Consider the following 13,674-nt stretch of genomic DNA (forward strand, 5'->3'; position numbering starts at 1 on the left):
ATTGGAAGGATATTGACACTTTTGGAATTGGAGAAGACGCCTGAGAAATCCTGAGGAAGCCAGAAAACACACGCAGGATCAAATAAATCAATTCAGAATTCTCACTCGTGGCACAAATGATCAGGTTCAAGTTATCATGCTTTGGACACATCAAACAAAGATCTAGTTCTCTGGAAAAGGCTCTAATGCTGGGAAAAGTGGAAGAAAAGAGAACAGGACAATCAGCAAGGTGGATGGATTCAGTTATGTTGGTAATGGTGACCCAGTCAAAGACTTGAAGGATCAGATTGTCACGGATAAAATCGATGTGCTTGCTAGAAGCCAAAAATGATTTGATGGCACATAATCCATCATATGCTTTTAGGAGAAACACAGGATAAAATTGCAGTCCGTAAGGTCCAATCCAGGTTGAAGTAACCTGTTCAAGAAAAAGTCTTGAACAAGGTCTCACATCAGTTTAAGATGAAACTGAGAGCCACTTCAGTTTTACTAAAAAAAAGAGCTATAATATCCAGAAAGAATGGCATAATTAATAAACAGCGATGGCTGTGTATTTATAAATAAAAATAACATCTTATGTTAAAGAGGATTACCAGTCTTCCAAATACTGAAATGGAAACTGTATTCTAAACATTTCTAGTTGGTCAGTAGACACATTTTTAAGTATCCTGGAATTAATTAGGAGTGTTCAAATTCCCACGGTGTTCATATAGGCATGCTTCTACCCTGTGTTTTTATAAATTGTTGTCATATTTCTGATGTTTTTCACCCTATCTTAGTTGCTCAGAGTCGCATGGCAAGTAGGAAGCTATATAAATTGAAAACTATAGTACTGTATTTCATTCTTTTCACAATATAATTGGTATTACTTGGTGGTTTTTGAACTGAGATCAGCCTTACAGTGTACTAACTGCTCTTAGTACTTTTCTAGAGGTCAATTAAAGAACACCCTTATGCCAGAAAAAATCCACTCCATTGTCAATGAACTTACAATAATGCATTCCACAAAAGTTCAGCAATTTTTCCTGTGACTTACTCAACTTTGAAACCATTTCTTCTTTCTCAATAATATTGTGTACATTTCAACGCAATAATACAACACCTTTTTGGGACCAGCTCTGGATCTGATCTTATAATGTCATTGTCTTGAGGAACCGAGTCAATCTATTTCTGTCTCTTTTAATTTACAAGAAACCACTACTGCATTGGAATTTTATTATGAATCGTTGCAGTTCTGCAAATCCAGTATGTTAGCAGGAACTTGTATTTCTCTCTCCCCACCCACACATCAGAAATTCTGGAGTTTGTATCTTCTGTATGCAATATTCAGAATTTTTCCACCACTATCCCCAATCTATCAAGGTCTTGATCCAGTGCCTAGAGGTGGTTGGGGTATGAATGGGAAGGAACAACTCAACCCTTGCAAGACTGAATGCCTATGGATGTTTGGATTATTTGGATCTGGGGACTTTCCAGTTTTAGCGCCAAATAAAAAAGTTGCCTGTCCCACTTGGGATTGGCCTGGTGTGTAATTTGGGGAATTGTGGACTGCCCACCCTGCTCAAATAGCAGATGGCATCTATGGCTAGAATGGCACAGATTCATTTTGTAACCAATTGTCCCCATTCTTGGACTGGGAGGCCATGCTGACAGTCACTCATGCTTTAGTCACTTCTTGTGTGGACTATTGCAACAACAGTCGGCATGGCCTTGAAGATCACTTGGAAGTTGCAACTTGTTTAGAGTGCAGTAACACAAGCAGCTATGAGCATTTCATGTTATACCCAGGCATCTCTCTGCTTTTTGACCTGCACCATTAGTTTCCAGATGCAAATGAAAATGCTGCTTCTCATCTATAAAACTCCTGGTGAGTTATTTGAGAGTCCATCTGTGATATCTGCTAATCCTATACAATTGGATAGAGTGGCATAATTTATTGGATACCTGGTGGGACTGAGGAAGCATGTCTTCTCTGTTAAGGTGTCTGGAATGTCTCCCACAAAAATTGTGCAGCAGCCCCTACCTTGATTTTGTTTAAGCAAGCTTTGAAGACCTGGCACTTCTCTGGCTCTGGATTAAGCAGTATGACGAGTCCCTTTTACGGGAATATGGGGAAATGGAAATTATATATCTATTGCTCTCTGAGGTGTCAATCTTTTTGTTGTTGATGGCAGTAGTGATGATAATGTTTTGTATTTAAAAGGGTATTGCTACCAGCACCGTTATGGAATTGGGTGGTTTTACAGATTTGACAAATAAATCAATAAAACTAATAGCCATAGTAAGATGCAGTGATAGTCAGAGCTACTGGGAAAAGGAACAAGGTACACAATGGCTAACACAGTTGCTTTATTTTCACAGGTTTACAGGGATAATACTGTCTGTGGGGGCAAGGCCAGGGGGAGACGAAATTGTGATGTTATAATGCAACAGTCCCATTCCATTTCTTAAGTGTAGCAGGACCACGCAACTGCCAAATGCATACAGATAAAAATGTGTATATGGGACTCTGTTCAGCCATTTATTTAATTTTCTTTTTGCAAGAGTGGGAACAAGGAGATTTTTGTTATTCCAAGACCCTGATACTTGAGAACACTGACTGGAGATGTTCTTTGCATTCTCCTACTACTATATGTATGTATTTCATTTCATTTCATTTCATTTATTTGATTTCTATACCGCCCTTCTCCCTAGGGACTCAGGGCGGTTCACAGGGCATATATAAATAGCTGTACAAAAATTAAAAGAGAATTAAACCATGCCCAATTAAAATACAACAATGACAGAATAATAAAAACCAATTAAAAAACCCATATTCCCCATCAGGCCAGACCAGCTAATTCAAACAAGTGGGTCTTCAACCCGCGACGGAAGGATCGGAGGTCCGATGCCATCCGGAGCTCAACCGGCAGTTGGTTCCATAATGCCGGAGCACCCACAGAGAAGGCCCTCCCCCTGGGGGCCACCAGTCGACATTCCCTGACCGGAGGCACCCTGAGGAGGCCCTCTCTGTGGGCACGCACAGGGCGGAGGGGAGTTGATGCCGGCAGCAGGTGGTATCAATACTAATTAGTATTAGTATCAATAATAATAATAATAATAATAATAATAATAATAATAATAATAATAATAATAATAATGTTGGAAGGGACCTTAGAAGTCATCTAGTCCAACCCCCTGCTCAGGCAGGAAACCCTATACCATTTCAGACAAATGGCTGGCCAGTCTCTTCTTAAAAACTTCCAGTGTTGGAGCATTCACAGCTTCTGGAGGCAGGTTGTTCCACTGGTTAATTGTTCTAACTGTCAGGAAGTTTCTCCTTAGTTCTAGTTCTACATGTTCTCTTTCTTTCAAAGTCTAAAGTAAAGACAGTTGTATAACCTTTGACTACTTCATAGCAAACCCATTTCGTATATGTCATTAAAACTAACAATTAATTAATCATCAGGTTTAACTCTGATCACTGATAATTTGCTACTAGTCCTTCCTCTGGATTAAGATAGCCAAAGGTTTATCACCAGGTTTACTCCAGCCAGTATAAGTGAAGGTTGTTGCTAAATTTCAGAGGAAGAAAAAAAGGAAGAAAGAAATAAAATTGTTTCAACCATGTATTTGTGGGAGATTTTGAAGGAGGTGTAACTAATTGGAATAATATAGCAACAACTTTGTGGAAATTATTTATGGAGATTATTATACTTCCTCTAGTTTGATTTTGACAGTGCTTGATAGTTCACATGCTTCTTGTTTCTGTAGGATATGGTGTGCTTTAATTTCTTTCACAGTTATGCAAAGCCAGAACAAACTATGGCAAATTACAAGGCAAAGGAAGAGAAGGATGTGGTCAAATACTTTAGTGACGTTAACTTCCCTCTCTGAGGAGAAGGGGAAGCCACTGTGTACCTTCTCTTCAGCTACCCAGCAGCATAATGGAGTATCTTCGATCACTCTTTGGGACCCTGCATCAGGCTTTGGTTAGTGGCACCCTATCATCTCTCAGGCTTGGGTGGAAACCAGAACCTCTGGTTTATCTTAAGGGGGTTTACTGGCTGCCTCTACTAGCAGTCCCTATTCAGTGTTTCTTTCTCTTCACGCTGTTTTCAGGATTTTGTTTCCTCCTTCACTACTTACCTTTTTGGAAATGAAACTCACCCAAGAGCAGAAGAGCCAAGAAGTGGAAGGGAGATGAAGAACCTAAGAAGCCACCGTGAATCTGAAGCGGAGACAACGTATTCTGGGTAACAAGAATCTGATGAGGAATAATTATTTCCCTTGGAGTTTGTCTGGTAGCACTGAGGTGCAGTGACCGTTGGAGTAGAATTATCTCTTCTGCAGTTAGATTTACTTCTCCTTCCCCTCCTGCCTTCTTCTGCAGGGATGTTTTTCCAAGGGAGCATCTGAAGGTCACTGAAGGTCCTTTCACAGCGGAGGTAGGTGTTGGATGAGAGGAGGTGGAGCAAAATCCTTCTGTGCTCCACCTTTCCTCCAACAAACTCCTTTCTTTTCAGATAACCCCACTCAGTCAGGAGATCCAAGGAACACCAGAAACTGCAGTTATTGGTGATCAGGCAATGGAGTCTTTTCTCAGATCTTCCAAATTTCCCAACAGATGTGAGGGACAAGAAGAATCTGAACAAAAGTTCTCAGGTGACTGAAACTTCTGGAATGTTGGTGATGCTATATTGTGAGGAATGGAGGATTCCCACAGCAGGAAATCTACTGGTGGTTGTTTTTTTTTTGCTAGTGGGTTTTCATGATCCTTTCCCTATGGACTTTACAACAGCATAGATCAGACATGTCAAACACAAGGCCTGGGGGCCGGATCCGGCCCGCAAAGTGGTTTCATGTAGCCCGCGAAGCCATCCTGGAAACAGTGAGGGAACGGCCCCCACAGCCTTGGCCCTGGCCTAGAGACCCTCCTTCTGCCAGAGACCCCCAGATCTGTCCCACTCCTGCCCAGGCCCCCCCATAGGCGCCCTTGATGCGAATGATGTAGAGTTGGCCATGCCCACCCAGTAGGCCATACGCACTCTAGCCACGCCCACCCAGTAGGCCACACACCCTGGCCATACCCACCCGGCCCCCTGAGGGCAACTGCAATGCTGATGCGGCCCTCAATGAAATTGAGTTTGACACCGCTGGCATAGATGGTAGCATTAAATTAAACCGGCGTCTGTCTTTCTCCATTCAAAAAACTATGTCGGACAAAAACATACACTTCTGAAAGATACAAAGTGAAGTAATTACATTTAAAGAAACTGGAAAACAATACATTTAAAAATATTTGAGAAACTAACACAACTAAAAGATAATATAGGGAAAGTAAAACATCTCTAACATTTTTAAATTATGGGAGGACAGGGGCAAAGACATATACAATATTAACAGAAGTGGCCAACGTTTTCCTACAATTTTTCTTCAATGTTTACATATGTGTTCAAAAGGGTTTTGAACTTGAAAGATTGTCCTACTAATGTGGATTGTAAAACCAGCTTACACAATCCACAGAGCTGTTTACTCCTATTTCCTGTCCTTGTGTGTGTGTGTGTGTGTGTGTGTGTGTGTGTGTATAGGAAGTTAATTTGTTTTCCAGTTGTGCACATGAACTGAATTTTTTTGTGCTTATTGGCAAATACCTGTGACTTGAATAAGGTGCTTTCAGACTACTTTGTTATTCTATTTTAGCATGCATAATTTAATATGCACGAGGAGAGGAGGATTTCGATTTCATAATACTCACTTGTAATCAGCTTCTCATGTGGTTTTTCTCCCATCATTTTCTGAGCACTCTCATATATAATCCATTAAAGAGGAAAGGATTGTCTGTGTTTCTTCACAGATAACAATAGGATCTGGGAATCTCCTCTTTATTTAGCATTACATTTAGATTAATTTATATTTTTTTCAAGGGACGCGGTGGCTCAGTGGGTTAGGACGCTGAGCTTGTCGATCAGAAGGTCGGCAGTTTGGCAGGTCGAATCCCGAGTGCCGCTTAACAGAGTGAGCGCCTGTTACTCGTCCCAGCTTCTGCCAACCTAGCAGTTCGAAAGCACATAAAAATGCAAGTAGAAAAATAGGGACCACTACGGTGGGAAGGTAACAGCGTTCCGTGCGCCTTTGGTGTCTAGTCATGCCGGCCACATGAGCACGGAGACGTCCTTGGACAAGCGCTGGCTCTTCAGCTTTGAAATGGAGATGAGCACCGGCCCCTAGAGTTGGAAACGACTAGCATGCATGTGCAGGGGAACCTTTACCTTTACTTATATTTTTTTCAGAGCTCAGGACACCAGAAATGAAGGCTCCCTCTCAAAAACTGGGAGATGAATTAGGTTAGGATTAAAAAAAAAATCTGAGTGAGCCACATGGCCAAGTACGGGCTTGAATCTGAGTTTCCAGGTCCAGGTCCAAATTCTTCATCACTGTCATTGATTTCAAGCTGTGAGGTTCAGTGTATATAAAATTATACTGGTCAATGTATCTGCATGTGTGTGCCTCTTTATGTGACAATGATTGTGCTGTCATTGTATTGACAAAGATGTTGACTTTAAATGGCCCTCTGTAATTTCAGATTATCTTGTGATTTTTAAGGATGAGGTCAGTTTTTCCCCTTCTTAGCTGTTTTTCACATTTGCATTTATTTATATTTTTTAAAATGAAGGTATTAGCTTCCTTGGAAAGAAATATAAAACATTTTTTTTCACATACAGCCAGAAAAAACATGTGATAGAGATGATTTCTATCCTTGGTTGCTCTTTATGGTATGTGCTTCAGGTCTTCTTGAGTTAGCTTTTTGACTCCAATAATTCCCAGCTAACATAGCTTTTCATTATGCTAGCTATGAGTTGTGTTAAAGGCTGGTTGCAAAGGGCTGGAAAAAGGCTAATATAAAACAATTGTCCTGCTTTTTAAATGCCCAGAGAGAAGGGAACATTTATTCTATACTCTGCTTCATTAGGAGAGCATTCATTGGCCATACTCAATCAGGATATTGGAACTACTATATGGGTAAATGGAACAGAGTGCCAGTCACAGAAAGCTGTTTTAAATTCTTGGATGCTCAGTCTTGGGGAGGAAGTCAAGTTCAATGGTAAATGTTCTTTCTTATTTTTACCCCACAGTGTCTTCTATAGGCCTCAGTGATACCCCTCAAATAGAATCAACAACACCTATGACTGACAGCATCCAACAGACACACGAGGAGTCACCAACTATGACTGGGAGACTCTATCAAAGAAAATCTGAAGAATCTACCTTGATGGAAGCTGCACCAGAAGACACGATAGAAGAGTTGGCAGATGCAGTTTGTAGTCAGTATTGGAAGCCAGATGAACTTTTGGCAGAAAGAAGAGAACTTGGGCAAATGGAAAAGGCAGAAAAGACAGGGATGAGTCAAGAAGAAGGACAAGACAGAACTGTATTAGCTGAGGGGATTAAGCAAGGAGCACCAAACGCAAGGGCAGCATTTGTAGAACAAAAAAGAGGGCCTGAAGCAACAGAGTGGCCTGGAGAAATTGTTCAAGATAGTTTGGAAGAGAGGGTTGAGATTATGGGTAATCAACAATTAGAGGTTGAGAAAAACCAGGAAGAAGGAAAGGTGGGTGAAGAAGAGCAGGGAGAGATAAGTTCAGCAGTGCTAAACCAGGCAGAGAATAAGGTGCTTGAAGAGGAAAGAATGGTTGGGAAAAGTCAGCTGTGGGATGAAGAAGCAGAAAAAATCACAGAAGAACAGGAAAAAGAGTTGGAAAAAACGTTGTGGAATGAGGGAATTCAACAAAAGCTCCTAGACTTGTCACAGGATAAAGAGGAAAAGCAGATAGAACAAGAAGAGGCAACATGGACTAGGGGAACTCAACAAGAGAGATTGGAGGAGATGGCCAAGATGGCAAGAGACCAGGGGTTAAATGTCGAGAAGGATCAGGAGGAAGATACAAAAGTGGATGGGAATAAAAAGGTAAAAACAAGTATGACAGAAGAAAGTGAAGGAGACCAGGTAACGATGCTAGAAGAGAAAGGGAAAGGTGAGAGAAGCTGGAGTTTGGAAGAACAGATAGGAGAAACCGAAGAGGGGAAGGAAAGAAAGCTGGATGAAAAAGAAAAAGGACCAGAGGGAATAACTTGGACAGATAAATTTAAGTATGATGCACTAAATGTTACAGTAATGAAGACTCAGCATTTAGAATCTGGGGAGGAACCGGGAGAAGACATAGAGATGGACACAGGCCACCAGATAATGAGAGAGATAGCAACGAGGAAGGAAGACGTTCAGCAACCACTGCTGGACAAGGCAGAGATGGGAGCAAGCCAGAAGAAGACATTAGAAGGGGAAGAAAAGAAGAGATACTTTCACTGGGAGCCCAAGGAGACTGAGGTTATGACAGAACAGAAAAGAGAGGCATCAGGATTGGAAAAGGAGGGAAATTGTAAGCAGGGAGATTTACCTGAGAAAGGAAAGACAGAAGAAGAAGATCTGGAGCAGGAAGCAAAGGAATCTGTGAAAAATGAGATACACACTACAGGGGAAAAACGGGAACAGCAAACGAGAGAAGAAGGGTGGGGAAGTAACCAGGAAGACCAGCCTGAGATGTTGCTAGATACTTGTGGTCTTAGTGAAGAAATACTAGAAGAGGCTGAGACTACAGCAGGTCAATCAAGTCAACTGGGAGAGATCACCAAGAACCTGGAGTATCCAACCTCTCTTGATGAAGATCTCCTACCTGGACCCAGAACTTCCTCACATGATGTAAGCATAATTATGAAGGAAAGTAGAGCATGAAAGTAGTCAAAAGATTGAAGTAATCATATCCATCTGTCTTCTGCAGGTCACAACACTGGATAACAGTGCCCAGAAGGAACGGGTGCTGCTACGTCGTAAGAGCTCCATTCGACGAGCACCCAGCTTGAAGAAACCCAAGACATCACCAGAGGCTCCAACACAAGAGACAAATATAGTTGAAGATGCTTCATCTTTATTGGAAGTACCAAAGAGACAAAACCCAAGATTATCTGGGTAAATCTCACCACCACATCCAATAGTAATTGAATAGTAGATATTAGTGTTGTCATCTTGAATTTTGTCTTAATCTACCCATTTATTTTGCTTTCCCAGATTTGGGCCTATGCACCCCAATATGATGGCTGAACTTCAGATGCGCCTGCCAAAGCCAAAGTGACTTGAGATTCAAAGAGATTTATCAAGTAATGAACTTGCATGTTTTTGGCTCTATCTTGGGTCAAGGCACCATAACCAATAATTCTGAAAGCAATGGAGGCACCATCTCTATTTTCTCTAAAAAGCTAGTAAATTATATGTCCATTCTAAATTAAATGGTTAGTGAGGAAACATTGTCTACCACATGAATAGAAAATCTGAGAAGTATTGCTAGGATATCTCAGCAGATTTGATATCTTTATCTCTTCACCTGAAATGCGGAACTCCAGCATAGCTTTCATTCTATGAACAGTAGATAGAGCCGTGGTGGTGCAGTGGTTAGAATGCAGTACTGCAAACTAATTCACTGCTCACTCCAGGAGTTCGATTCTGAACGGCTCAAGGTTGACTCAGCCTTTCATCCTTCTAATGTCAGTAAAATGAGGACCCAGATTGTTGAGGGCAATATGCTGACTCTGTAAACACCTTAGAGAGAGCTGTAAAGCGGGGCTTTTCAACCAGTGGTATGTGTACCACCGGTGGTACTTTAGCACCTGGCAGGTGGTACACGACCCCTAGCTAAGCGTAGTGGGGGAGGGAACGAGCTAAAGTGGTGCCGCACAGGCCTGGAGGAGATCAGCTGGAGCTGCAGTGCTTGGCAGAAGCCCCAGGATCTGCGCTCACAGCTAAATGCTGATTGGAGCTTCCCATGCACCCAGAAGAGAAAAGGAGGAGGAGAGCAGAGAGAGGAGAAGCTATAAAAGGAGCATGTTTGGTGGGAGAGGGAGAGAAAAAAAACAGAGAAAGGGAGAAGAGAAGAGGCTTTTGTTAAGCAAAGCAGTGAAGAGTGAGCAAGCGGTCTTTGTGAGCGAAGGGTGAGTGAGTGAGAGGCCTTTGCAAGCAAAGTGTGAGTGAGTGATAGAGCAAGTGAGAGGCTTTTGAAAGCAAAGAGGGAGTGAGTGAGAGAGCGAGTGAGAGGCTTTTGTGAGCAAAGTGAGTGAGTGAGTGAGTGAGTGAGTGAGTGAGAGGCTTTTGTGAGCAAAGTGAGTGAGTAAAAGAGGGAGGGGCTTTTGTGAGCAAACAGAGAGAGAGGCTTTTGTGAGCAAACTGAGTGAGAGAGTGAGTGAGGGGCTTTTGCAAGCAAATTGAGTGAGAGGGAGAGCAAGGGGCTTTTGCGAGCAAAGGGTGAGTGACTGAGAGCAAGTGAGAAGCTTTTGCGAGCAAAGTGTGAGTGACCGAGCGGACGAGAGGCTTTTGCGAGCAAAATGTGAGCGTGAGTGAGAGTGAGAGAGGCTTTTGTGAGCAAAGTGAGTGAGTGAGAGGCCTTTGCAAGCAAAGTGTGAGTGAGTGATAGAGCAAGTGAGAGGCTTTTGCAAGCAAAGAAGGAGTGAGTGAGAGAGCGAGTGAGGCTTTTGTGAGCAAAGTGAGTGAGTGAGTGAGTGAGTGAGAGGCTTTTGTGAGCAAAGTGAGTGAGAGAGTGAGTGAGGGGCTTTTGCAAGCAAATTGAGTGAGAGGGAGAGCAAGGGGCTTTTGTGAGCAAAGGGTGAGTGACTGAGAGCAAGCGAGAAGCTTTTGCGAGCAAAATGTGAGCGTGAGTGAGAGTGAGAAAGGCTTTTGTGAGCAAAGTGAGTGAGAGAGGTTTTTGCGAGCAAAGTGTGAGTGAGTGAAAGAGGCTTTTGCAAGCAAAGTGTGAATGAAAGAGCAAGGAGCTTTTGCAAGCAAAGTGTAAGTGAGAGAGCAAGTGAGGGGCTTTTGCAAGCAAAGGATGGGGGGGCTTTTGTGAGCGAAGGGTGAGAGAAAAAGGGAAAAATGAGGGGGAGAAGGGAAAAAGAAAAGGCATTGTCTTCTGACTTCCTCTGTTGCAGTAGAAGGAAGCATTAACATTGAACATCAACTTTTTACTTTTCCATATTATAAACTAGCCATTTCTATAACAAATGAATCTAACCAGTAAAGCCCAAAATCCCCCCCCTTTTTTTTAGTCATCAAGTTTTTGACACCTTGCTAAACACTGGTGGTACTCGAATATTGTCATGTCCTAAAAGTGATACAATCTGTGAAAAGCCCTGCTGTAAAGCACTATGAAGTGTTATATATATGTCTAAGTGCTAGTGCTATTGCAATTCTATTCATATCACCCCTTGGGGCGGGGAGGGCGGGGAAGTAATTCGGTGGAAACTACCTAACAATTTTGGAAAGGCTATCTTTAGATTCCACCGTATGGTATTGGGTCTATCCTCACCATGCATCAATTTAAACATCGATTTTACAAGAATTCAGTGAACCTAAAACATGTCTGAAGAGATTATTGTACAACCTGAATCCAAGAAGTGTGTGCTGATTCATGATAAGCTACTATGACAGTATGTGGGAAAGAGCTTGGAAGACTAGACCAAGAGATGCTGCTAAGGGAACAGTCAGATAAGAGACAGCAGAGCCCTCATCTGGATAATGGACAGGGCAAGAGGAAGGACCGTCCCTAGTTTCTTGGGATGTAAAGGAGAGAGGAGAGATGTATTTTTTAACTTTTAAGATTCTGTCAATGTAACTTTACAATTAAGTACAATTAGCTCATCTGGTTGTGATTCCTATCTGGTTTACACTGCAAGGCCAACAGCTACAGTTACGGAGGAGAACTGGCAGGGAATGGCATGTACCGTATTTCATCTTTACCCCATCTGCCACAGTTTTCCCATATTGCCCCTCCTGCCACAACCCTCCCAGATTAGATTTAGGCAGGAGATTGAAAAGATAATAAATATTTGACTGCTCTGCTTTTGGTTCCAGGAGAAGATAGAGGTACTTGTAGGATTTTTCTACCTGCAGGTTTTCACCCAAATAACTTGGCCTAAGCTTGAAGGTAATGGACTTTTGTGAAAAAGACTTCAGTTGAGATAACTACCTAACTGGGTTGGTCTTGCAATCATTTATTTTTCAAGTGTGAAAATGCTGTTCTCAGGCCAGTGGCTACAGGACCACTTTCCTGGATCCAGTTGAAGACATTTTTTACATTTTCAGGCTTGGGAATGATGGTTTTATTTTTACTGTACTTATTTTATTCAGCTTTAATTGCTACTTTTAATTTGGTTTTCAGTTTTTGTTTTCGCCGTCGGTTTTGTGTTTTTTTTTTATTTTAGTTGGTTTAAGAATAAGATGACGTTCTTAGTATTTAAGCTAAGTTTTTTCATTACCTTTTATTGTATTACTGCAATACTGTAAATGTAAATAAAATTAGCTAGCTTTGGCAGTCAACTGGCCTTGAACTCTTAAATATATCAGTAAAATGCGGTTGTCAAACCATTTGCTTAAAGGCTTTATCAGTAATTCCTCACAAAGAGATAATTAATGAGTTGTTTGTCACTTGTGTGTAAACATAGGACAAATGAACCCTGGCATTTTTTTTCCTGCTGCATCCCTATAATGCCTTCAGATTTCCAACTCATAACTGATGGAGCCTAAAGCAATACTGGACTTAACTGTTCCAGTGTTAAAGTTGGTTTTTTCCACTTAGGTGGGCAGTAGCCCATGGTAGTTTTTAGATGTGTTATCAGGTGGTCTTCAATTCAGTCATCCATTCTGCCGGTGGTGGTGGTGATTTTGGAGGTGGAGTCAGCTTGGCATCTATTGGCCACTTCAGGCTGGTGAGGGCACTTCCTATATCCTATGGCCCTCTCCAATGTCCTCCAGAATTGTTCCTAGTTTGGGCAATAGGAAAGTCCAGCTCTTTCAAACTGTACTTTTCCTCTTCAGCATCCACTTCTTTAAATCCAGAGGTTGGTGAATCTCCAGGGTAAGAGAAGTGTTGGTTCCTTCAGTAGCTCCCCAGGATCTAAGAAGATGTTTATGGTGGTTTTGAAGGAACCATCTTTTCCTTTTTACCTGAGGATTTCCTTGAATTTTTTCATTTGAGGTTTACTAATTAGAGAGTTGCTGTTTGAATTTCCTAGCTCAAAATTGAATCTTGCAGCTTATTTAAAGGCAATGCTAATAATGAAACTCTTTTCGAACATTTCTACAAGGTCAAAGGTTACCAACCTTATAAGTATAGATCTCAGCACTAGAAGGACAAAGTCTTCGGATTATATAGATAAGAACGTATCATATTTTCTTGACCATAAAAGGGAGTTCTGAGAGGAGAAAGATAAATCCTGAAGAAAGGGGTCAAGATAGTGGCCTTAGGAAAGTGAGTAGAGTTTCTCAATGGAATTAGGACCAAACAGGAAACCTCTACCAGGTGAATTCAGCCAGCAACAAGAAATTTTCTTTTGCTGAGTTAAATAGGTATAATACAATGTTATATACTGCTTAAGTATATTGACATTGGATTTTTTTTTAAATCCCATTTATATCCCGCCCTTCTCCGAAGACTCAGGGCGGCTTACAATCTAAAGCACAAATCAATGTGCTTAGCAATAGCCTTCATTCTATGTATATGCCTGCTTATTAGGGCTTTCGTCCCCCCCCCCCAAGCAGCATTATTACAAAGTCAGCTTATTGCCCCCAACAATCTGGGTCCTCATTTTACCTAC

At 41.6% G+C, this 13,674-nt stretch overlaps 1 protein-coding gene across 2 annotated transcripts in view; it reads left to right on the top strand.

Moving 5' to 3' along the window:
* Window positions 1–3,763: 3,763 nt before the first annotated feature.
* Window positions 3,764–13,674, top strand: part of LOC308677999 (uncharacterized protein) — a 62,073-nt gene continuing 52,162 nt past the window's right edge. Inside the window, exons 1-7 of one of the 2 annotated variants that reach the window (XM_081344774.1) lie at window positions 3,764–3,971; window positions 4,102–4,235; window positions 4,373–4,427; window positions 4,506–4,644; window positions 7,116–8,737; window positions 8,817–9,004; window positions 9,104–9,192. In XM_081344774.1, the coding sequence (XP_081200900.1) occupies window positions 3,927–3,971; window positions 4,102–4,235; window positions 4,373–4,427; window positions 4,506–4,644; window positions 7,116–8,737; window positions 8,817–9,004; window positions 9,104–9,167 (2,247 nt within the window). In that variant the 5' untranslated portion in view covers window positions 3,764–3,926 and the 3' untranslated portion in view covers window positions 9,168–9,192. Of the gene's footprint in view, window positions 3,972–4,101; window positions 4,236–4,372; window positions 4,428–4,505; window positions 4,645–7,115; window positions 8,738–8,816; window positions 9,005–9,103; window positions 9,324–13,674 lie in introns of those variants that run through there. The other variant, XM_081344773.1, reaches the window with a different exon arrangement.

This window comes from Vipera berus, assembly GCF_964194415.1.
Source record: "Vipera berus genome assembly, chromosome: Z".
Classification (NCBI taxonomy): domain Eukaryota; kingdom Metazoa; phylum Chordata; class Lepidosauria; order Squamata; family Viperidae; genus Vipera; species Vipera berus.